Below are 26,165 nucleotides of genomic sequence, written 5' to 3' on the forward strand. Positions count from 1 at the left end.
GTAACTGCCACTCCATGCAGGTTACCCCCATGTCTTCTGTTAAGGGTAGTAACTGCCACTCCGTGCGGGTTACCCCATGCCTTCTGTTAAGGGTAGTAACTGCCGCTCCGTGCGGGTTACCCCCATGCCTTCTGTTAAGGGTAGTAACTGCCGCTCCCTGCAGGTTACCCCCATACCTTCTGTTAAGGATAGTAACTGCCGCTCCATGCAGGTTACCCCCATGCCTTCTGTTAAGGATAGTAACTGCCACTCCATGCAGGTTACCCCCATGTCTTCTGTTAAGGGTAGTAACTGCCTCTCCATGCAGGTTACCCCCGTGCCTTCTGTTAAGGGTAGTAACTGCCTCTCCATGCAGGTTACCCCCATGCCTTCTGTTAAGGGTAGTAACTGCCTCTCCATGCAGGTTACCCCTGTGCCTTCTGTTAAGGGTAGTAACTGCCTCTCCATGCAGGTTACCCCCGTGCCTTCTGTTAAGGGTAGTAACTGCCTCTCCATGCAGGTTACCCCCATGCCTTCTGTTAAGGGTAGTAACTGCCTCTCCATGCAGGTTACCCCCCATGCCTTCTGTTAAGGGTAGTAACTGCTGCTCCGTGCAGGTTACCCCATGCCTTCTGTTAAGGGTAGTAACTGCTGCTCCATGCAGGTTACCTCCATGCCTTCTGTTAAGGGTAATAACTGCCGCTCCATGCAGGTTACCTCCATGCCTTCTGTTAAGGGTAATAACTGCCGCTCCGTGCAGGATACCCCCATGCACTCTGTTAAGGGCAGTAACTGCTGCTCCGTGCAGGTTACCCCATGCCTTCTGTTAAGGGTAGTAACTGCCTCTCCATGCAGGTTACCCCCATGCCTTCTGTTAAGGGTAGTAACTGCTGCTCCATGCAGGTTACCCCCATGCCTTCTGTTAAGGGTAGTAACTGCCTCTCCATGCAGGTTACCCCCGTGCCTTCTGTTAAGGATAGTAACTGCTGCTCCGTGCAGGTTACCCCATGCCTTCTGTTAAGGGTAGTAACTGCCGCTCCATGCAGGTTACCTCCATGCCTTCTGTTAAGGGTAATAACTGCCGCTCCGTGCAGGTTACCCCCATGCACTCTGTTAAGGGCAGTAACTGCTGCTCCGTGCAGGTTACCCCATGCCTTCTGTTAAGGGTAGTAACTGCTGCTCCGTGCAGGTTACCCCATGCCTTCTGTTAAGGGTAGTAACTGCTGCTCCGTGCAGGTTACCCCCATGCCTTCTGTTAAGGGTAGTAACTGCTGCTCCGTGCAGGTTACCCCCATGCCTTCTGTTAAGGGTAGTAACTGCTGCTCCGTGCAGGTTACCCCCATGCCTTCTGTTAAGGGTAGTAACTGCCGCTCCATGCAGGTTACCCCCATACCTTCTGTTAAGGATAGTAACTGCTGCTCCGTGCAGGTTACCCCCATGCCTTCTGTTAAGGGTAGTAACTGCCACTCCATGCAGGTTACCCATACCTTCTGTTAAGGATAGTAACTGCTGCTCCGTGCAGGTTACCCCCTTGCCTTCTGTTAAGAGTAGTAACTGCCGCTCTGTGCAGGTTACCCCCATGCCTTCTGTTAAGGGTAGTAACTGCCTCTCCATCCAGGTTACCCCCCATACCTTCTGTTAAGGGTAGTAACTGCTGCTCCATGCAGGTTACCCCCATGCCTTCTGTTAAGGGGAGTAACTGCCGCTCCATGCAGGTTACCCTCATGTTTCTGTTAATGGTAGTAACTGCCGCTCCATGCAGGTTACCCCCATACCTTCTGTTAAGGATAGTAACTGCTGCTCCGTGCAGGTTACCCCCATGCCTTCGGTTAAGGGTAGTAACTGCCACTCCATGCAGGTTACCCCATACCTTCTGTTAAGGATAGTAACTGCTGCTCCGTGCAGGTTACCCCCTTGCCTTCTGTTAAGAGTAGTAACTGCCGCTCTGTGCAGGTTACCCCCATGCCTTCTGTTAAGGGTAGTAACTGCCTCTCCATCCAGGTTACCCCCATACCTTCTGTTAAGGGTAATAACTGCTGCTCCATGCAGGTTACCCCCCATGTCTTCTGTTAAGGGTAGTAACTGCTGCTCCATGCAGGTTACCCTCATGTTTCTGTTAAGGATAGTAACTGCCACTCCATGCAGGTTACCCCCATGCCTTCTGTTAAGGGGAGTAACTGCCGCTCCATGCAGGTTACCCTCATGTTTCTGTTAATGGTAGTAACTGCCGCTCCATGCAGGTTACCCCCATGTCTTCTGTTAAGGGTAGTAACTGCCGCTACATGCAGGTTACCCCCATGTCTTCTGTTAATGGTAGTAACTGCCGCTCTTGCAGGTTATCCCCATGTCTTCTGTTAAGGGTAGTAACTGCCGCTCCATGCAGGTTACCCCCATGTCTTCTGATAAGGGTAGTAACTGCCGCTCCATGCAGGTTACCCCCATGTCTTCTGTTAAGGGTAGTAACTGCCGCCAAATGCCGGTTACCCCCATGTCTTCTGTTAAGGGTAGTAACTGCCGCTCCATTCTTGTAGCCTGCTGGTTCCAAGCCAGCTACCCTATTGCCTCAGAAAGTAATGTGCAAAACGTTCTGTTGATTTCTCAGCTGAAGATGCTAAATTTAAGGATTGGATGAACATCCCGCACTGCTTTCTGCAGAAGCTTTGCTTGGATACGTTTTCTGTGGCATATGTTCCCTTTCAGAAGATGCAAAAAAATATAATCCTCGGGCAAAATTAAAAGGTAGTGTTTTGAGTCTGTACCACTGTCGACATGAAAACCTGTCCCTAAGAGTGGAGAGAGCTACTCCGTTCTTGGTAAGAGGACAGAACGCCGAGAGGGACCTGCGTTTGTATTCTGACAGGGCGACGGTTTCCAGTGCACGGTTTTAATACTCCGGTTACATTTTTTTTTTTAGATTTTCCAATGTAATAAGCTAATGTTATGCAAATGCATTGGGAGTTAAAAAAAAATAAATGAGAAAAACTTGTAAAAATGTGTGTTGGACATCAGCTGAATGCACGTTTTAACTCAGGAGCGTGGGGCAATCCTTGCATCACCTTCTCCAGAGCCCATCCGTTGGCCGCTGATGCTGCCAGCCCGGAGCAGTAGCCGCCGGGTTTCGCCTTGCTCTGTTTCCCTCGATCGATCGGTACTCATCCGAGTATCTGGCAGCGGCGAGCTGCATAGGTCAGTACCTATCTGCATTGGGCAGTTTTTTTAAAAATTGTTTTTTCTGTTTTGTAAGTAATTTTCAGGCCGATACAGTAACGTGTGCTCAGCCGAGTGCACGCTTTTACCTGCGGTCGGATGCACATCCACTACCCCCTTAAACAACAAGGGGTGTAGCGTGTCCAAAACGCGCGTCCAAAGCCCCTCCAAAACTAATGGTGCTCATCACATGCCAAATGCATGTTGATCAGGTTATTAGTTATTCGTCCGGGATACAGAAAAAAAAAATGTGCGCCCAATCCGTACATTTTACGCTCAGAAGGGCAGGCGTTAATTTCTGAGCAACCTGGAAAGGTCTACAGAAAATACTGCTTCTCTGTACATCCTCCGACTTAATATCGTGGCGATATTAAGTCGGAGGAACCAAAAGATTAAAAAAAAAAAAAAAAAAAAAGGTCCCGACGGGACAGGTTAGGAAAATGCATGCTCAATTTTTTATGAGCGTCCGTTTTCCTAAACTGCTGACAGCCACCTCTCCTGGGCTTCCGCTGCTAAGGAGGCCCTAGGGGCACATTGTGCCTCCTTATCAGCGCGACCCCTCGTTTAAATACGGTATTGCGCACCCAGGAGGGTTGGCTGGGCACGCATTGGAAAGCAGGCGCTTAACATTTAAGACCAATCGGAGAAAGGTCTTTTTCACTCAACGCACAATAAAGCTCTGGAATTTGTTGCCAGAGGATGTGGTTAGTGCAGTTAGTGTAGCTGGGTTTAAAAAAAGGTTTGGATAAGTTCTTGGAGGAGAAGTCCATTAATGGCTATTAATCAAGTTTACTTAGGGAATAGCCACTGCTATTAATTGCATCAGTAGCATGGGATCTTCTTCGTGGTTGGGTAATTGCCAGGTTCTTGTGGCCTGGTTTGGCCACTGTTGGAAACAGGATGCTGGGCTTGATGGACCCTTGGTCTGACCCAGCATGGCATGTTCTTATGCTCTTATGTTCTTAATCCTGAGCACCCGTTTTCCCGCACACTTTATAGTATCGGCCTGTTTAAGTGCTGGAAACCTCTGACCGGAGTTAAGTTTCCCGCTCTAAGAAAATGACAGACGGCCCAATGCACTGCTCTGCATGGGGGAGTAATACTTCCTGCCCTCATTTGCATGGGATTTCCATGCACGGGCGCTAAGTATTACTCCCATTTTAGAACGCTCATTTTTTGAGTGTAAAACTTCTCACTGCATCAGCAGTAAAGTTTACGCTCACAAAATGAGCATTGAATTGCAGGCAGTTCGGTGCATTGGCTGGAACGCAGCTTTCTGCATCGGCCCCCGAGTGTGAAACACAAAGTTTTAGAGGGGCTGTAGAAGCCTGGGATGCATGGGTTAAGGCACAGAGCAAAGAAAGGACCACAAATTTCCATGGAGTCAGCCGCAATCCCATTGTGCTCCTCTGTAACTTTCTAAGGCTTGGCTGACTCCATTTTATGGTTTTAGATGTCCATTGCTGGTTAACCATCCATTCATAGCCAGCTGAAAGCAAAGCAAAATAAACTCAGCTTTTTGCTGCCGTTGATTCTTGCATTGTTGGAAAACAGTCCTTTAATTTAATGTCAGGCTGAGGCAACATGGCGGTTAAAGAGAAGATGAATTGCTCACCACAGAAAGAAAGTAGGGGTGCACTTGGCCACGCAAAGGATCTCTTCTTTATATCAGAATGAGATACAAAGTTAAAAATCTTAGATTATGGGAACCCAAGAGAAGCAGAGATGCAAAAAAATCCCAGCAGCAAGGTCAACTCATCCGAGAGGTTGAAAATTCAGAAAAGCCAAAAGAGAGAGAAAAAAAAAATCCAACAAAACAAAAAAAAAAAAAAATAGGCAAGACAATAAAAAGCAGAAAATAAAGGGAAAACCCAATCAAAATAACCAGTAGAATAGAAGAAAAAAAGCAAAAAAAGGGAGAAAGAGATGTTCCCTGGCTTCTAAGTGTTTTTGACTGTCACTGAAGTTGTCAGAATACACTTCCTCCTCTTAAAAGAGGGGCTTTCTCCCCTCCTGGAATGCTCATGAAGCGCAGGACTGATCGGAAAAGTCACCAAGAGCGTCCATTTCCCTGGGTTCAAGCGTTCACATTCCCCCCGGCCTCCTGTGCTGTGGTTGTGACACCTGAGTAATAATAAGCACGCGTTAAGCTCCGCACACCGGGTTCCCTTTGAGCAGAGCAGCTCTATTACAATAGTAATAATTCTGAGGGAGGGCATAATAAATATCCGCTGAGAACTGAACCTCGGAGATAAGAGCCGATGAAATATTAGCCACCCTTGCCTTCTGCCCCAAAACCCTGAATGATAACCGTAGGCATATAAAGCAAAAAAATAAAAAAGGGGTTAGAGTTTAAAGCACGTATGACTGCTCGTCCGCTGGGTTCAGGGCATGAAACCTGTTATTGAAAAGCTTATTAAACAGCCAGTGGAAGCTCCACTCATTAATGGGATCTCGGGGACAGAAGTTATTAGCAGCATTTTAACATCCGCAGTAAGCTAAGCAGCAGGGTGGACGGCCGAGAGGACCTTTCTCCTGCAGTCACAGTTTCTGCCTGGGTTTTCAGAAGCTCAAACAGGGATGCCGGCAGGATAGAGCAGGTTTGCCTCTTCAGTTTGGAGGTGCTGGAGACAAAGAGAATCTGAATTTAAGCAATCATAGGATAAATACAGGGGACCTCTGAGGGAGTGATGGGAGTTGCAGAGCCGAGCAGTTAATATGGGGTGTGGGTGGGCAGACGAGATAAGCCGTAGGGTCTTTTTCTGCCAGCGTGTTTCCATGTATGTCACTTAGCTCTATCAACTTCTTTGGAGAGGATTTTTTTTGCAAATCTTCTGAGGTTAGAGCAGGCGGCAGACCTCACAGATTAGCGTCACGTGATAATGCCCTCCTTGTCTCATTGGCTTTTAAATATCTCTAGGTGTGTGTTGGGTTGAGGAACCGCGCTATTATGATTTGGAAGCTGTACAAAAAAATTCCTTTTTCCGTTAACAGGGAAAGGAAGGGTCCAAGGTGGCAGACGTAGTGTGACAGCTTCCTTTATTACCTGCGCTACCCATCATGGTTAAGCGCAGTGGGAAGGCCGGGATGTTTTACTTCGACCAAGAGTCTCCAGTTATCCAGAGACCTAAGGAGCAGCTCATGCCGAGTTAAGCTCCCCAGCAGTGGGTTTTTCTTGCAGCCCCAGACAGTGAGAAATAGGCCGCAGGTTTCTTTGGACTGAGAGTCGTCTCTGATCCCGTAGGTTTGGATTCCCTCCAGTGCTCCGGCACCTGCTGATGACGGCAGTGCTTCAGAAGCAGGCGGAGGAGCAGAGAGCAGTGTAGTGCCAGGACGCTGGGCAGCTGTCAGGTTAGGGGGGCCATCCCGGGCACGAGTGCCAGGGTTTCCTTTACAGGCCCAGGTTTTCCTTACAGAGAACACCGAAACCGATTCGGCAGCCTGTTACTCTCGTTGGGTATTTGGTCCGGGCCTGCTCATACCAGATTGCTTTGCTGGTGTTCCAAATTCAGAGTCCAGCAACGGAGCTTCACCTTCCAACGCTACCGTGCAGCCCTTGGCCTTCGAGTTTCTGATCGCCGGGCCTTTCCCAGCAACTTCTCTTTTAACTCACCAAGGACCAGTCTGAATCCTCATCGGCACGGCCGTGTCCTGGGCTAACGCGTGGCTGAGACTTCAGAAGCTGAACTGCCTACACCTATTGTGTTAGTTGTGAATCTTGCTTGAGAGTCAGATAGGAAATGGCTTTCTCAATTGTTCTTCAGATATGAAGATGTTCTGTTTCCAGATGTGACTTAAGACTACATAAAGGAAGCAGAAGCAATATTTGATAGCAAGGCCCATAGTGCTGCAATTTAGAGGCTTTCCTTTTTGTTGTATTTTTCCATGCAAGCACAAGATCAGCCTTAACAGGCAGCAGCTGTTAAGCCACAAGTCTAAATCTCCTACCTGAAAGGCCACCTCCCCTTTGAGCTCAGCTCATGGGTTCTGGCAGCCGGCAGGGCTTTTCAGGCCAGGTAGAAGTAAGCAAGGTTGGTGGCCGGGCTGAGGTCAGGACAGGCAGAGAAAAAAGCAGTGTCAAGGCAGAGGCTAGACATGTCTGCCGTCCCTGTCCCCGATCCAGTTACCTCGGATGAGGGGAGGTGGAGTAAGAGGTGTAGGTTTGAGATGCCTTTCACCAAGGGGATGTCCTATATTCTGAAAATGTGTGAGCTCCATTGCACATTAAACCCAGTATATGGACACACCAGGGCAACTGCTGATGTTGCAGCCTATGAAACAACATCCAAGTGGAACAGAGAGATTTCCAGACTCTGGCAAAGCAGATTAGTCACATGGCAAAGACTATTGCCTTTTCAGAAAAGTTACCTGTTCATGGAAAGGGGAAGGAGAGGCTAAGCCATATAGATAACTTCAATGCATGGCTCAAAACTTGGTGTAAGGAACAAAGTTTTGGATATATTGGGGGCTGGGGCTGTGTATGGAACAGTAGAAGGCTCTTTGTCAAAGATGGCTTACATCTGTCTGTGGCAGGAAAAAGGATCCTAAGTAATAAATTCAAAACATGCCATAAGGCATTTAAAGTAGAGGATGGGGGTGGCAGAAAGCAATTGGATTGTCACCCCCCAAATCTCAAAGAAATGGGTGAAGGGGCTAACAAAAGTCAGCTAAATAAGGCACAAAAGAAGTCCAGTAATCTGAAGGAGAGAAGCTGGAAAGCTATGAGCACAAATGCTCGTAGTCTGGGCAATAAAATCACAGACCTGCAGGCTCTAATGGTGGACGAGGATCTGGACGTGATTGCTGTTACAGAAACATGGTTTACGGAGTCACATGACTGGGATATGGCCATCCCTGGCTATAACTTATTAAGGAAGGACAGAGAGGACAGGAAAGGAGGTGGAGTAGAACTTTATATCAGAAGCAATATCCAAGCAATTGAAATGCAGGGGACATGGGATAGGGAAGAAGCATTATGGGTTAGCCTAAAAAAAAGATGAGGCTTCCATTCACATCAGTGTGGTCTTTAAGCCTCCAATTCAGACAGAAGAGCCGGACAGAGATCTGATCGAAGACATCAGAAAGATGGGAAACAAGGGAGAAGTGTTGTTCATTGGAGATTTTAATCTGCCAGATGTAGACTGGAGTATCCCCTCTGCAGAATCTACGAGAAGTAGAGAGATAGTGGATGCCCTGCAAAGGGCTGTCTTCAAACAAATGGTAATGGATCCCATGAGGGAGAGTATAATCCTGGACCTAGTGCTCACAAATGGTGATGATGTTTATAAGTGATCATCGTGGTATGGTTTGATATTGTGAATAAGATACAAACAAGTCACACAAAGACCCGAGTTTTGAATTTCAAATATACGGACTCTGAGAAAATGGGGATGTACTTGGAGGAAGAACTGGAAGACTGGGAGAAAATGGGCGAGGTGGAACAACACTGGGTTAAATTAAAAGGAGCTATTACAAAGGCAACAAAAGTTCTCAAAGGAGGTGGCTGGAAAAATAAAGGCAAAAAGATCAGTGTTCAGGAAGTATAAAGGATCCCAAAAAGAGGAACACGGATCAATACCTGGTGAAAATGAGGGAGTCGAAAGAAATCAGAAAAGCAAAAGGTCAAGCGGAAGAAAGGATTGCCCAAGAGATAAAGAAGTAACCAAACAATTTTCAGATATAAAAGAGAAAGAAGGAAAGCCTGAAGTTGTACAGTGAAATTGAAAGGTGATGAGGAGCAATGTGCCGAGACAGACAAGGAAATGGCGGAAATATTAAACAAATACTTCAGTTCTCTGTTCACTAAAGAAGACCCTGGAGAAAGACTGTTGTTGGTTGACAAGACTGTAGAAGGAAATGGTCTTAGACGCAACTCCTTTTACAGAAGAGAATGTATGAGAAGACCTAGGAAAACTGAATGTGGACAAGTCCATGGGGGCCAGATAAGGTACATCCCAGGATACTACGAGAAAGAGATGTCGTGGTGGGTCTGCTAAATGACCTGTTCAATAGATCCCTGGAAACGGGAGTGGTGCCGCAAGATTGGAGAAAAGCGGTTGTGCTCTCACTTCATAAGAGTGGTAGCAGAGAGGAGGCTGGAAACTAAAGGCCAGTTAGCCTCACTTCGATGATAGGAAAATGAATGGAGACTGCTGAAGGAAAGGATACTGAACTATCTACAATCCGGTAAGTTGCTGGACCTGAAGCAGCATGGATTTACCAGAGAAAAGCCCTGTCAGACAAATCTGATCCATTTTTTTGATTGGGTGACTAGAGAATTGGATCGAGGAAGAGTGCTCGATGTCATCTATTTGGATTTCAGCAAAGCTTTTGATACAGTTCCACAGGAGGCTTGTGAACAAAATGAGAAGCTTTGGAGTGAGTACCAAGGTAGTGGAGTGGATTACAAACTAGTTGACTGATAGGAGCAGTGTGCAATGGTAAATGGAACCTACTCTGAAGAGAGAACCGTGTTAAGATCAGGGATCCGTGTTAGGACTGGTTCTGTTCAATATCTTTGAGAGCGACATTGCGGAAGGGATAGAAGGTAAAGTTTGTCTGTTTGTGGATGATACCAAGATCTGCAACAGAGTGGACACGCCTGAAGGAGTAGAGAGAATGAAAAGTGGTTTATGAAGGCTTGAAGAGTGGTTGAAGATTTGGCAGCTTGGATTCAATGCCAAGAAGTGCAGAGTTATGCATCTGGGACGCGGTAATCGAAAAGAGCAGTATGAGATGGGGGGTGGGGGAGGATGATGTGCATGGACCAAGAGTGAGATCTTGGGGGTGATAGTTTCTGGTGATCTGAAGATGGCGATGCAGTGTGACAAGGCGATGGCTAAAGCCAGAAGAATGCTGGGAGAGAGGACTAACCAGTAAGAAAATGGAGCTGGTGATGCCCTTGTACAGGTCCCTGGTAAGGCCTCACTTGGAGTATTGTGTTCAGTTCTGGAGCCCTTATTTCAGAAGGGACAGGGACAGGATGGAGCTGGTCCAGAGAAAGGTGACCAAAATGGTGTGGGGTCAGTATCAGAAAACCTATGAGGAGAGACTGAAGGATATGAATATGTATACCCTGGAAGAGAGGATGCAGGGGGTGATATTATATAGACCTTTAGATACCTAAAAGGTTTTAATGATGCACAATTGTCAAATCTTTTCCGTTGTAAAGAAATCAGTAGAACTAGGGATCACAAAATGAAACTCCAAGGAGGAAGACTCAGAACCAATGTCAGGAAATATTTCTTCGCAAGAGGGTGGTGGATGCCTGGAATGCCCTTCCGGAGGAGGTGGTGAAAGCCAAAACAGTGAAAGAATTCAAACGGGCATGGGATAAACACTGTGGATCCCTAAAGGTTAAAGGATGGAAATGAAGAAAAGAGTGCATGGGAGTAACTTGATGATGTGGCGGTTACTGCCCTTAACCAATAAGACTGAATCTTTGATGCAACTCAAACACTGCGATCTGCTTCAACAGCAGGGGGAAAAGGGGAATTGGATTCGTTCAACAACCGAGGGCCCTGACTTTTACAGTCTGGGGAAACAAGTATGGGGGTAACTTGCTGATGCCCTGGTTACTGCCCTTAACCAATAAGCCTGATACTGTGATGCAACTCAAACATTGCTCTCTGCTTCAACGGCAAGGCATAACAGGGAACTGGATTCAACAGCAACCAACGAAGGCCCTGGCTTTTATGGTCTGGGAAACAGATAAGCATGGGGTAACCTGTACTGCACAGCAGATACTACCATAAGCTTACTGGGCAGACTGGTGGAGCATTTGGGCCTTTTTTAAGTTTGTATGATTAATCCTCCTGCTGACACCTCGCGGCCCCTGCTGATCCTGCAGTCTCTTGCCAGACAGAGGTCCATGGGCCCCGCTGTGATAAGGTGCTCGCGACTTTGCACACGTTTTCATGCAGACAGGTTAGCGCGTCTCCATTTAAATCCCGCGTTGACGAGGGCATTCGTTATTACTCCTCGCTGCAGGGAGCTGCAGAGGCTTAGCTCAGTTTGTCTCAATGCTGGTCAGGGGAAAGTTTCTGGGGCTGGAGTTAGTGTAGGGCAGTGATGGCGAACTCCAGTCCTCGAGTGCCTCAAACAGGCCAGGTTTTCAGGATATCTACAATGAATATGCATGAGATGGATTTGCATGCACTGCCTCTATTGTATGCAAATCTATCTCATGCATATTCATTGTAGATATCCTGAAGACCTGGCCTGTTTGAGGCATTCAAGGACTGGAGTTCGCCATCACCGGTTTAGGATGTTGAACCTGGAGTTCATGGTGTGAGGGTCTATGCGTGTGGGTAGCAGGATGTTTTAAAACTCCCGACGTGTTTGCACATTGTTAGCTTTTACTGCTTCTGGAGTGAACTTTTTTTTTTTTTCTTCAGTGTATGAGTAAAGTGACGTTCAGCAGCGTCCTACTACAGCAGGAGCTCGGAGCACAGAGATTGTAGTTCAATCAAATCATAAAGCCCTTCTCATGTTCATTTCCTGGGTGCAGGATAGATGAGGAGAGGCTTGCTTTGAAAACTCTGTGGCAGATGCCTCTGGCACTAGCAGAACCTCTGTAGTCAGGCGCTACCTGCTTAGCTGGACCACTGACTGTGCCAGTAAGCAGTTTGGGGATTTCACATCTTGAAGGGATGTCTGAGGAAGCAGGTTTAATAGTCAGAAATTCTTGCATCTCTGAGCAGTCCTTAGTCTCACCGTAGGTTCTCCTCTCTAGGAATGTGCCTTTTTTTTGTTGCTAATTTTATTTATTATTTGTTCTCACGATGCTAACTTTCTGCTTCGATCCTACCAGTACTCCCCAGCATCTCCGGAAAAGCCTCCACGTGGTCGACTTAAAGGTTGCTTAGAAAACTCCCTTTAAAAGTGGCCCTTGGGGGGCCAGCACAGTGGCTCTGAATGCTACACAGAAGCCAAGCAGAGAACCTGGGATCACTTCCTGGGGTCCTGCTCTTCTGGGCCGGGCTGGTGTGAGGGGGGGCAGGGGAAGCCCAGGGCCTTGCATTCATGGTGGCACTTAGTGGCCGGATGCAGGACCCCCCAGGATTGCAGGGCTCCAGGAGGAGACCCGGTGCAACTGAAGGACAGAGCTGTGCTGGAGTGGCGGCGAGGTCCTACCGTTCTGTCCTGCAGCTCTGCATCTCCTACGCTTGTGCTAACAGGAAAAGGATTTAAGTCAGCATGCCAGTTTTCTTGATTCCATGCCTTTCGCCTCTGCTCTTATTCCTAGGTCTCCTTTATTTTAGTCACTTCTGATTTTGCTTCTCATTGGTTTGAAATCAAGGTTCTTGTAGTTTTTATTACGTCTCTACCCCTTTTTTTTTGGTTCGTTTCGTCCTTGAGGTCACGGTACCAGGTGGCGCCTCTGCGCCATTTTGCCCGTGCATCCGTGTTGCGCGCACAGGATCCCCAGCAGCGACCCTTCAGAGATTCACGCTTGCCTAGGAGCTGAGCCGGAAAGAGCTATGGTGTCGGTCCTGTGAGTGGCGTGAAAGGTGGCAGTGGCAGGCGGAGATGTAAACAGCATGGAGGTGGAAAGGGGATTTCCCCCCCCCCCCCCCCTCTCATCTCCCTCCTCACATGGCTGGCAGAGGCTCCTTAAAGAGCTTCACTTGGCAAGACGGTAGTTTTTCCTTGTGGCTACACAGAATCCCTAATGGCAGGCACGATTGACTAGCAAGGCCCGAGGGGTCATTCTAGCTGAAGAATTAAGTCTCTCCCACTCAAACATAAGCCACAATTAGTTAAGCGTGCCTGTTACTGGCAAAGATACAGTGCTGCTCTCATCAGCGGGCGTCTGCAAGGGCCCAGACTGAACCGTATGCTCGGGGAGAGAGGGGGGGGGGGGGGTGTCACCGAACGCCGCACTCCTGTGCAGGCCCGAGACAGAGAGCAGACAGATTCAGGAGGCACCCCCTGACTTCCAAAATAAAACGGAGGAAAAGCAAAAAAAAAAAAAGGCCCCTCTCAGCCAGGGAAGAACGGGTTAATGCAAAGCTTTTATCAGCTTGCACGTGACTCCTGGCGGAGTGTCCTGGGATCCTAATGCTGTTACAAGAACGGCTCTGGCTCCCGCCGGGGGCCCTGTCTGCTTCTCGTTGGCTCTCCTTCCAGCTGAGGTCTCTGTTCGAAGTTTTGTTGGGTCTTCTCGTTTCTCCGCAGCTCCGTTTCTTCCCATAATACCTACTTCAGTTATTTGCTCCCTATTGTCAGAGCCGTAGCTAGGCAATTTGGCCCCTATGACCGAGTGAAAAATTGCGCCCTCGCCCATTACCGAACACGTGACAGCAGAGTAGGGAGACTCCGATAAATTTTTACACAGCAGTGCAAAAGGCCGGTGCGTGGGTATTAGGTGCCCCAGGCAAACCTTACAGCCTTGCCCCCCTGTCACCCCCTCCCTACACACTTTTAAAAGTTATGCATTCATGACAACAGATTTTATGTGAAAAAGATGTTCAAAGTATAGTCTTCTGAGGTAAAATATCACATGCAATGCTGTGGTGCCACCCAGAAAACCCTGCACAAAAGCAAAACTGAAGACCATGGGCTTGGCCCTGGCCCTCAGAAAGCCAGGAAGAAAACAGAATTACAATGCAATAAACCTTCAATATCAGAACAGCACTAACTGCCAGCATTCAAATAGCAACAACCCTACCTATGAAAAGGCAACACTGCAAATGTTTCACCAGGCACTAAAAAACCAAATACACCTCCTATTCGGAAAGCAGAATAAGCCAGGCTGCTATAAATCCCTCCACATAGGAGGCATTACCAGCAGCACTAGGGCGCCCCTCCAGTGGCGGCGCCTATGACTGAGGCCATATTGGCCATAGGCACGCTATGGCTCTGCCTATTGTCCTTCCTAGAATCCACCCCTCTACAACAGAGGATCTTGTCACGGGTTCCCCATCTCCCACATTCTCTGTCCCACGTAGTGACTTAGGTGCCGGATGTCCTTTTAAAATCTTTAATATGGTGGAGACATATTAAAATGCCCGACTCTGGCCGAGTTTCGCCACTATTCAAGTGGCTGCCTCAGGGGCTTTATCTTCAAGACTCAAGCACAGCTTTTTCGTGTGTCAGTCATATTTAACGCACACTAATGACCAGTAAAACATCTGTAATTGGAACCTGTCATTTTCGCCAAGTCTAGACGGCATCTATCTTCCTTTGTTCATAGATCACCTCCCTTCCTGCTTTTTTTGGTCCACATATAGTGCCTTACCAGATGACGGCAGATAAAGAGCACGATGCCCATCCAGTCTTGCCAGCAAGGTGTTCAGGATTGTAACTTCCGTTTTTGTGGTTTATAACCTCTGAGCAATGTTTTCATGCAGCCTCCCCTCCACATCAGTCCAGTTCAGGAATATCTGCATCAGGCAGGACGGGGCTACAGTCATCCTGTTGGAATTTGCGGCTAGGGTGGAACTGATCCCTCCTGAAGAGGAGGACACTCGAATCGTGGCGCATGATGTCATGTTTGGGATCACCAGGTCCTCGGAGAGGGGGGGGGGGGACCCATTCTCCAGATGGCAGGGGCACAGTTAGAGAGAGAAACTGGTGGGGAAAAAAAGGTTTCCAAACGCTCTTGGATAAGAATGGAGGATCCTCGGTTGCAAGGAATTGAAAGTACGGCTGGCCAGCAGGCTCTGCGGTATTGCAGCAGGAAGAGAAAAATGAGGCAGATTAGATCGGTGGTGCTCAACCCATGCCACAGGGGCTGTGGTCAGCCCGCTGATCTCCACGGTTCACATGCATGAGATATGTTTGCGTGCACTGCCTACATGCATATCCTGAAAGCCAGATTGACTGACTGAGAAACCCTGGGCAAGATGAGCATCAGATTGCATTGTTTCTATTTCTGTGGTTGATATCTTTTTTTTGTGTGCATGCCACACATTGGGGCTCAATAGCTCTTGAATAGTCTTACACAGTTCCCTTGGATCCCTTTCGTTTCAGTCATGTTCATGCCATCTCTGCAATTGGTCCTGGTAATGCAAACGAAAGGATCCAGTAGGTTCTGGAATTGTACCTCCCTCACATTTAAACTGGATTTCCCTTTCTGTGGCTTTCAGGTGTGTGCGTTTGTCTTTTGCTTGTTGCCAAATGCAACCATTTGTGCTGAGTTTTCGGGTGCTCATGGGCAGCAGTCGTATCGCTTCATTATAAACAATACACGTCCCAGAAACACGCATGTCTTAGAAACCCAGACCTTGCATATTTTACTGCCGTGTGCTACCTTCTTTAGAATAAACCATCCTAATGGCTGGAAATTCAGATTTGCTGATTAAGGGGACCAGCTTCATGCTTCTTATCCGAAGACTTTGCTCCAGTTTTCAGAGCGAAGGTCTGTGTTTTAGAAGGAAAACGTGAGAACTTTATGCTTGGGCGGTTCGTCCACTTGGATGCATTTGCTGGGCACACGGGATGGACCGTTTGGGTCTTTTTTTTTTTTTTTTGCCAACATTTACTCTGCCGTTACTTTACAAATCGCCCTAGGAATGTGTCCCTGCAGAGATTTGCTCCTCCTTTTTCTGTAGATAACTTTTTTTTGGACCACAGCTACCTGCCCAGCTTCTCCCCGGGAATGCCCCCAGCACGGTGCGGGTAAAAGAGGGCCCTTCATGGGACCCCCAGCATGGGCAGACCACGCGGATGAAATCCCTTCCACGGCTGCTTTCTAACTGCCCTGTCCTTTGTCAGCCTCGCTACGTAACCTTTAAGACATGGAATCTAGAAGGACGCCGTGCGGCGAGTGAGGTAGAAACCGGGAGGCCGGGGCCGTTTCCTGCTTCGGGCGGGCGGTTGTCAGCGTGGCCCCCCCCAGGAGAAGGTGCCTGAAGGGATGAGGTGGAGGCCCCTCAGTGCCGTAGGAGCGGAGCTGAATGTAATGGCAATGCACTCGGGGAGTTGTCGTAAAACGCATTCCAGCGAACGAGAGCAAGGAGCCCGTCGTCTGGCAGCGCCGTGCGAGGCCGCGGCTCCGGTTCCACGGAACGGCTGCTGTGGGGGATGTTTATTTTAAAGCACAACAGGGCATCCTCTCCTAGCATGCAGGACACATTTTTTTTTTTCCACCCTGAAGTCTTTTTAAAGAAACTCGAGGAAGGGTGTTAGCTGCTTTGGCGCTATGTAGGAAGGAAGGCCCTTTTCCTACTATTTTTTCCGCAGGACTTTCACCGACAAGCTCAGGCTGGGAAAGAACACGCTGGCCCGCAGCCCAGGACAGCCGGAAGAAAAACCTGCGGTCAGCCGGGATTCGGCCTGCAGTGGCCCAGGAGCTGAGCTCTGCCTGCCTTTCTGTCATGGTCGCCGTGAGGAAGACCTTGGGGGGGACGACAAGCGGATTCTCTTAATATTCTCCGATATCGATGGCGGTCTTATGATTCCAATACTGGGCAAGTCCAGGCCGAGATGCAATAAACGATTAACAAAAGCCCTGCAGTTACAGTGAATGGTTATAGAGATTCTCCCCCCCCCAAAGAGCTGCATCTCAGTGATAGAGCAGAATGGGTAGGGCAGAGAGCGGGAGATAGCGGTGTCGCACACGGGGGGTAGGGTCTGAGGGAGGGGGAACGAGCTCAAGTGTGGAGAAAGAGGGGACCCGGTATCCTGCTAGAGGACTGGGGTTACAGCCGTAGAGGAGAGCAGGTGGAAGAGCTGAGGCGGGAAGTAAGCTGGAGGCAGAGGGAGGGATGCTCGGGCCGAGCACAGAGAGTGCCAGGGCAGACAGAGGAGCACAGGCACCTGGCATCGAAGGCCGGAAGTGTACGGGGAGGCAGGAACGGATTTATAGGGCAAGGCCGTAATCCAGCGATTAGCATGGTGAACAGAGGCCTAGCCATGGCTCGTGTGGCCTGTCGCACGTCACGGCCCATCGGTGTGGCGCTCTTCCTTCGCACCCTTGGGAGAAAGGCCGTCACACGGAATTACGCTTCGTCACGCGTGTTTTGGTTGGACTGCAAAGGGGGAAAAACGTGGGAGGGTCAAAAATGTTCGGTATTCAGGATGAGCAAGATCCTGGGAATTATCTTTATCTTTGTGCTTTCTACACCCGGGAAGTTAATTCTTACATTTCTTACTGTTTTGTGCTTTCCCCCTTTCTGTTTTAAATCACTTTATATATTAGTTTGGCGACAAATGTAGACTTGTCATGTCGTGGATTAAAGGTTGGGCGGAGGATCAGAGGAAGCAGCAGCAGTTGGCCAGGAAGTGGATGTGGGGAAGAGTTGAATGCCAACCCCGAGATAAGAGTGCCGGAAGGGGGGTAATGCCTTCCGCTGTGATAGAGGGGAAAGGGGGTGACTAGGAGTTCACTTTCTGATGCAGAGAGAGCCGGGCCTGCCTGACGGGGTGCGAGGGAGATGGAGAGATCTTCCTGTTGTTATGCCCATGACAGTAAAGGCCTGAGCCTGTGTGAGGTTATCCCAGGAGGGGGTTACGTAAACACGAGTGAGGGGACCCACGGGGAACTCCAGCAAGCAAGACCCTGCGGGAGCTTCGCATGTGCAATCACCACCACCACCCCGGGCCTCCAGCTACCGCTGCAGCCAGTCCTGTGCGCCCCTTCACCGAGTCTCTCCCTTCTCCCATCACCTGCTCCTCTGCCACCGCTGCCCCTCCCATCACCTGCTCCTCCTGCCACCGCTGCCCCTCCCATCACCTGCTCCTCCTGCCATCCGCTGCCCCGCTGCCCTCCCATCACCTGCTCCTCCCATCACCTACTCCTCCTGCCACCGCTGCTCCTCCCATCACCTGCTCCTCCTGCCACCGCTGCCCCTCCCATCACCTGCTCCTCCTGCCACCGCTGCCCCTCCCATCACCTGCCCCTCCCATCACCTGCTCCTCCCATCACCTACTCCTCCTGCCACCGCTGCCCCTCCCATCACCTGCTCCTCCTGCCACCGCTGCCCCTCCCATCACCTGCTCCTCCTGCCACCGCTGCCCCTCCCATCACCTGCTCCTCCCATCACCTACTCCTCCTGCCACCGCTGCCCCTCCCATCACCTTCTCCTCCTGCCACCGCTGCCCCTCCCATCGCCTGCTCCTCCTGCCACCGCTGCCCCTCCCATCGCCTGCTCCTCCTGCCACCGCTGCCCCTCCCATCACCTGCTCCTCCTGCCACCGCTGCCCCTCCCATCACCTGCTCCTCCTGCCACCGCTGCCCCTCCCACCGCCCTGCTCCTCCTGCCACCGCTTGCCCCTCCCATCGCCTGCTCCTCCTGCCACCGCTGCCCCTCCCACCGCCTGCTCCTCCTGCCACCGCTGCCCCTCCCATCACCTGCTCCTCCTGCCACCGCTGCCCCTCCCACCGCCTGCTCCTCCTGCCACCGCTGCCCCTCCCATCGCCTGCTCCTCCTGCCACCGCTGCCCCTCCCATCACCTGCTCCTACTGCCACCGCTGCCCCTCCGGTCCGCCCCCTCCCTCCTCCTGCCACTTGTGCCGATCCAGAGAAGAAACGCGCCCATCACGGCTGCCATTGCTTAAAGGAGCCAACGACCCCGAGGAAGTGCCCCCCCCCAAAGTACTCAAAAACCCTGGGGGGTCTCCCTAAACCCCCACCGTGCCTGAAGGCGGCCTGCTGAATGAAGGCAGCGGAGAGGGGCACGGGGGTCTGTACCCATCCCTAGGGTTTCTGACTGCTTTTGGGGGAGGGGGCTTACTCAGGGCCATTGGCTGGAAATTTTGGGATATGGGAACCCATGTGATCAAGAGCTGTAGCTAATTTCAGGTCAAATAACATGGCTTGTGATTTTGTTAAGCAATCGGTGTCGATTCGCATTATTTAGGGTATTAATGAGCTGATTAGCATGCTAATCAGCTCATTATAATAGGTGTGGTGCTGGGACTGGAATAACGCAAGGTATTATCGGCGTTCGGCTGTTTACTGTGAGAAAACCTGTTTTTTGTGCGCTGATGAGCCAGGTAGTTTAGTTCCTCGGGCGTTTGAGGGTTAAGCGATTTGCCTGAGGTCTCGAGCAGCGTCGGGGGCGGGAGAAGCGGGATTTGAACTTTGCCTTTCCTGGTTATCAGTTCGCTGCTGCCGTATTTTGCTGTTTTGCCTTTTCAGACGGTTGCCTGCCCTTCCAGCACTAGGCGGCTGTTTTGTGGGAACGCTTCCAGCCTGGGGCTACCTTCCCGTTCCCCGCTGGTGCGTGCGTGCATGCATTTCCTCCCGTTTCTCTGCTTCCCTTGGGACGCGCTCCAGGAGGGCTGTGTCTTCCCAGGCCGTGTGTTGCACTGGTGTCAGGGAAACACTGGGACGTGCGAGCCAAATGCAAGGAGGGGCTGGAATCTTGCCCTGGGCACATGGTGACCCTGGATGACCTGGTGCCGCGTAACTTAGGCCCTGGAAAACCTGCCGGGTTACAGGCGCGATGTGTAATGTGTACCCGCCAGGCCTCCCAAGGACCCAAGTGACTTTGTCTCTGCACCTGTGCTAGCGCCCCTGAATGAATACTGGAGCGCTCAGCACCTGCCACGTCTTTGAGGTATGAGGAAGGCCGCAACGTGTCCTCCTCCTCGCGGCTCACGGGTCCTGTGGATGTTTACAGCGCGCTGGGTTAGAAAGAGGCGTCCCCCAGGGCCGCCAGCGGGTAAGTCTCCTTCTGAAACGAATGGGCGCTCTTTGGCCACCGTTCTGCAGGAATGGCAGAGCGCAGAATGCATGGACACCTCGTGCCCGGGGAACCTTCTAGGCAGTCTACAAAGGGTCCTGCTTCCATAGTTTTCCTTTAACAATTAATTATAAGATGCCCAGGTCCGAGAATGCTTACAAACTCTACAGCAGTGGTTCTCAACCTTTTTTCCATCGGGACACACCTGAGAGGTGATGCTCACATGCGTGACACGCTGAACACAGCTGCGGCAGTCAAAAAAGCAAACACAATGTTGGGAATTATTAGAAAGGGAATGGTGAATAAAACGGAAAATGTCATAATGCCTCTGTATCGCTCCATGGTGAGACCGCACCTTGAATACTGTGTACAATTCTGGTCGCCGCATCTCAAAAAAGATATAATTGCAATGGAGAAGGTACAGAGAAGGGCAACCAAAATGATAAAGGGGATGGAACAGCTCCCCTATGAGGAAAGACTAAAGAGGTTAGGACTTTTCAGCTTGGAGAAGAGACGACTGAGGGGGGATATGATAGAGGTGTTTAAGATCATGAGAGGTCTAGAACGGGTAGATGTGAATCGGTTATTTACTCTTTCGGATAATAGAAAGACTAGGGGGCACTCCATGAAGTTAGCATGGGGCACATTTAAAACTAATTGGAGAAAGTTCTTTTTTACTCAACGCACAATTAAACTCTGGAATTTGTTGCCAGAGGATGTGGTTAGTACAGTTGGTATAGCTGTGTTTAAAAAAGGATTGGATAAGTTCTTGGAGGAGAAGTCCATTACCTGCTATTAAGTTCACTTAGAGAATAGCCACTGCCATTAGCAATGGTAACATGGAATAGACTTAGTGTTTTGGGTACTTGCCAGGTTCTTATGGCCTAGATTGGCCTCTGTTGGAAACAGGATGCTGGGCTTGATGGACCCTTGGTCTGACCCAGTATGGCATTTTCTTATGTTCTTAAGGGGCTTAATATAAGCACATGCTCTGCATCCCCAGGCGTCCCCCACTTCCTACAATGGGTGCAGAGCAGATCTAAGACATTTCCCCATACAATTCACCATACAATAAAGATATTCTGATTCTGGTGTCATCTTAGTAACAGCATCACAAACTCCCTCTACTACCAGGTGCATTGTAAAATAATACAAACAAACCCCACTCTGTACCTGCCTATCACACCTGCCATACCTCAGCAGCACTAACTCCAAGAAATGAAACAGCAATAGCCCTACCCATGAAAAGGAACAGTTCACCCCAGTGCAGTATAATATTGATAAAAGACAACAATTAAGGCTGATACAAAAGCCTAGTAAAGTCCCTCATCTCAGTCTCATACACACAGAATACAGAGAGACCTGCCTTCACCAAATATAGAATAAAAGACCACAAATTACAAATGTGGAAATAAAACTGGAATGGAAACCCCAAGACCATCTTCTTCATACAGTGCACAACTGGAGACCAGAAACAAAAGTACATTTCCTCCTACACTATGCAAAGTTCAAAGAGGGAAGAAACGCACATTCTCAAAACTGAGATAGTATGGCCCTTGTACCCAGTCCCTCCCCTCCATGCCCCCATCACCACTCACTTCTCCCAATTTACTCAATCTTCTCTTCACATGCTCATATCCCTGTCCAACATTCCCGACACCCCCCACTCCACATCCTCTTCCCGGTGCTCACTCTCTCCCCTGCTTAAATTTCTGCCCTTCCCTACCCAGAATATCTGACCACCTCTTTCCTACCCCTTCCTGCTCAGCAACCACCGCTCCCGGCTCCCCCCAACCCAGCAGTCCCACACCTCCATCTTTCTGCTTCCATCTCTTCCCTGCCCAGCAGCCCCCAACCCTTCCCTCCTCTGCCTCTCCCTACCCGCAACCCCAACCTCCTTTCCCCCACCTATCTTCCCATGCCTTCCTGCCCAGTACATTTCCCCCTCTTGGCTCCCAGCCAGCAGAAAAGACTTCAGTCCAATCCTGAAAATCCCCTCCCTCTTTATCAGCAGCAAATGAGGGCAAGAAGCATTGAGGAGAGGAAGATGAGGAGGCAGCAGCAGCGGATCTATAAAGCATGCACATTTCTCCCTCATGCTCCTGCTTTCACATCCAGGTCCCCATGGGGTGAAGAGAGCATCAGCAGCCTCACTGCCAGGCCAGGCAGAGGAAGATGAAGTTGGTGTCCTGCCAGGCCCATATGAACAGGAGTTGGTGATATTGTGCTCTGATCTGGGTGAAGGAGGAAGGAAGCAAGAGCAGTTTCCTGTCATACCCAATAAAAGAAAAGTCAGCCAACTCCTGCCCAGACAGATGAGGAAAGATTAGTCTTCTACTGGCTCTTCGACACGCCTCCCGAGATTTCATGACTGCTCGACACACCTGTTGAGAACCACTGCTGTACGGCAACTCAAGCTACTGGAAATGGCCCCTCCTCATATTATCTGGTATCGATGCAGAAAAATGAGCTGTGGGCCTCTGTCATTCTATCTCTAAAGGGAAAATGTTCACTTTGCAGAACAAGGCCTGCTACTGCTAGAGCAGGGATAGGCAGTTCCTGTCCTGGGATCCACAATAAACATGCATGTTGTACATTTGCATACAGTGGAGGTCATGCATGGAGACATACCTCATGCATATTCATTGTGGATCATCTGAATACCAGGCCTGTTTGTGCCCCTCCAGGATGGGAATTGCTCCCTATGTGCTAAGTGTCAGGGTCTCTGCTGGGGGCCGTTCTCTCACCTCTGATAAGTATTTGGAGAGTTCTCCGTGCTGAACCAGTTGGCAAGGATAGCAAGAGTCCAGAAACTTATCATTGACCATCCTGCTTTAAACAAAGGACCTAGCATTTTTTTTTTTTTAATGTTGTTTTTTTTCCACTTTATGTTGGTTTCAGAGAATAATTTAGACCAAATTGCCAGCCCCCCTGTTTTTCTTGGCGTGTACTAAGAAACGAGCCCTTAGCGTTCCCTCACGCCTGACCAGTCGCCGTTTCATTTCAGGCTCTGATGCGCCCGGGACGGATTGACAGAATCATCTACGTGCCTTTACCAGACGCGGCCACACGCAGAGAGATCTTCAGGCTCCACTTTCACTCCATGCCCATCAGCGAGGAGGTCAGCTTGGACCAGCTGGTCACGCGGACCGAGAAGTATTCAGGAGCAGAGGTAAAGTAAGAGGCAGTATTTTATCAAAACACGGAACATCCACCGGGCCGCAAGCAGAATGCGCGCGGTGCCCTTCACAATCAGACAGTTTCGAAAACTGAAATAATTTGCACTGTTCCCTTTCTGGTGTGTTAATTACTGGCATTGTGTCTTATACTAGAAAGCTGCTGAGAAGCAGTGCAGGTATTTTTCTGAATCTTCACTTTGTGCCCGAGATAGTTAGAGAGCAATTGCAAAGCGGTTTATTCAGATAAATTGGCCCAGCTGAACCTGTCTCTCTCCTCTGCCCGGATAAACAAGCCTGAAGGTTCCCCTAGTGTCCCTGCTGTGAGGCTTTCCTGCCAGGAGTGGGGGTATTTACAGGAGAGGTATACATACACAGTCATAATCCCCGCACAAACACCATGAGCCACTTGCTGATCTTGCAAGAGAAACTACTTAGAAATTGGCTTACCAAGCACATGCGTTAAAAGTGTGCTCAGGCCACAGGGGAAGGCAGGACCAAGGGCTGAGAATTGTCAGCTTCTAGAAAATCCTTTGGCCTCGGAATGTACCGCTGCATTTGCAAAATGTCCTGGTACCAGAACTCCCTCGTTTACACAACTGCGCAACCTTTTGGGCTTGCTTGTTCAGCAACCACACTTGAAAGATTCACCGAAAGCAGAGCACGCGGTGATGTCATCGGTCACTTTTAAAGCTGCCTTGCCATTGGATGGCACCTCATGATTTGTTCATTGAGTATGAAAGGATTCTATTGCACAGTCATATGATGCTTTTGGAGAAATTGTAATGCTTGATATTTCTCATCCATTTTTTGAAGAAAGACTACCCCATGACAGGGGCAAATTGAAAGATTTAAGCACTGCCTAGGTTGCACTGGCAGGCATAAGGGAAATATCAAGTGTATTTGGCTTCCAGCATATATGTTGACCACACTCAAGTTGGTGTTCTAGATCCTATATTTGTCCTGGAATGAATACATGCAATATTCTCCATTTACATTTAAATTCTACCTTTTGTGCTGGCCCGGTGACTCACTGCAGCACTTCCCTGCAGAAAGTCATCGGATCAGGCTCTCCACACCCTGGGTCAGCTGGTGATGCTGCGTAGGTAGTATTTATAGCCCTTTCGGAGGAGGCGGAGGAGTTATGATCATCCTTGACACTTGGTGGCCAGATATAGAACCCATGATACAGGATTTTGGAAGGTGCCCAGGTGCAATGGCTCCCGGTTCAGGACCATTTACTGCAATGACCAGACTAGGAATATTTGGGGAGAGAGGGTAAAAATCCCCCAGGTCGTTGTGAGCGAAGGCTCCTGGTGCCAGGATCCCAGCACTGGTTCCAATTGAATGGGAAGAAAAGGAGCAGGAGGAATTACCGTGCCCCCCCTCCCCCCCAAAAAAAATAGTAATCTTCAAAGTCAAGGTGGCACCATGCAGACTGTAATCATTATGGAAGGCTACAGCTGCTTAACTGTGCAGTCTGACTAAAGCATTTTCTGTTTTATGGACATTATGTAACATTTAATCCCTTGACCACTGGCATGGTGGGTGTATGTGTGTGTATATATATATATATATATATATAATCTCCAAACTGGTGGCACACCCATGCTCAATATGACATTATACATCTGTGCTCCTGATCCTGTGATCATGACAGCTGCAGTATTGGTTTATATGCTAATACTTGAGTGAGTGGGGGGTGGATGGATGGGCAGATGTGTGGTAAGAGAGGAAGAGGTGTCAAAGCCCAAAGGGCCGGATCATTCATAGTAATAAAAAAAAGATGGGGGCTGGCATGGGAGAGCGTCAACTGCAAGGCAAAAGGATAGAACAGAAGAGAGAAGGATAAAGGTAGCGATAGGGAGGGGGGATTCTGGGGTAGGGGCTGGGAACTTTTGATTTCCAGGCACCATGAGATTGTTGTGGATTGGGAGGGGGAAGAGAACTAGCGTAGCGTGCACACAAACCTCCTCTCTCACACATACATTAATACATTCACATTTTTACTGTCATATTCTCTTTCACACAAAAGATGCTCATTCTCCCACACACATGCTCACTCTCACTTTTCATTCACTCACATATGCACACTCGTTCACTTCACTCTCTTTCACAGACATACTCACTCATTCTCTTTCCTCACCTCAAACCCACCAGTCACAGCAGCCTTCTCTTTCCCCAGACCTGTAGGGCTGACACTCCTCCTGCACATGGACCTGACATTGTCCATAGAAACATAGAAATGACGGCAGAAGAAGACCAATCGGTCCATCCAGTCTGCCCAGCAAGCTTCACACTTTTCTCTTTTTCTCATACTTATCTGTTTCTCTTGGCTCTTAGTAACCTTAGGTTCTATTTCCCTTTCACCCCCACCATTAATGTAGAGAGCAGTGATGGAGCTGCATCCAAGTGAAATGTTAAGTTTGATTAGTTGGTTAAGCGGCAGCATAGCTCTCTGCCGTTGAAGCAGAGATATGCGTGAAGTATTAGTTTTTCTTCTCCCCTGCCGTTGAAGCAGGGAGCTATGCTGGATATGCATTGAAAGTGAAGTATGCCTTGAAAGTCACATTAACTATCATCAAATATTGAAAAGTCTAATACTTGGTAATTGAATAAGCCTAACAATTGGTATTACCTATAGCCCATAAACCCATCCCTGTTTTGTTTTGTTTTTTTGTTTGTTTTTTTTTTCTTTTTTTAATTGGGAGATGGCAGCCCTCCATCCTTCCACTCCATGAAGGTGGAACACCAACCACTGGCCACTGGCATCCCGCTCCGTGAATGCCTCTGTGGCTACTGCCGCTCCGTGCAGTGTTTTGCTGCCTGCTCTTTATACGCGTCCTCTAGACCTGATGGATCCACAGTGTTTATCCCACGCCCCTTTGAAGTCGTTCACAGTTTTGGACTTCACCACTTCCTCTGGAAGGGCATTCCAGGCACCCACCACTCTCTCCGTGAAGAAATACTTCCTGACATTGGTTCTTAGTCTTCCTCCTTGGAGCCTCAGCTCGTGACCTCTGGTTCTGCTGATTTTTTTCTGATGGAAAAGGTTTGTCGTTGTCTTTAGATCGTTAAAGTTTTTCAAGTATCTGAAAGTCTGAATCATATCACCCCTGCTCCTCCTTTCCTCCAGGGTGTACATATTTAGATTCTTCAATCTCTCCT

General features: G+C 49.2%; 1 protein-coding gene across 1 annotated transcript in view; it reads left to right on the forward strand.

The window, feature by feature from the left end:
• SPATA5 (spermatogenesis associated 5) overlaps nucleotides 1-26,165 on the forward strand; it is a 494,680-nt gene that overhangs the window by 395,411 nt on the left and 73,104 nt on the right. Inside the window, exon 14 of the mRNA XM_029587990.1 lies at nucleotides 22,829-22,993. Within this exon, the coding sequence (XP_029443850.1) occupies nucleotides 22,829-22,993 (165 nt within the window). The remainder of the gene's footprint in view (nucleotides 1-22,828; nucleotides 22,994-26,165) is intronic.

The sequence above is a fragment of the Rhinatrema bivittatum genome, chromosome 1 (genome assembly GCF_901001135.1).
Source record: "Rhinatrema bivittatum chromosome 1, aRhiBiv1.1, whole genome shotgun sequence".
NCBI lineage: Eukaryota > Metazoa > Chordata > Amphibia > Gymnophiona > Rhinatrematidae > Rhinatrema > Rhinatrema bivittatum.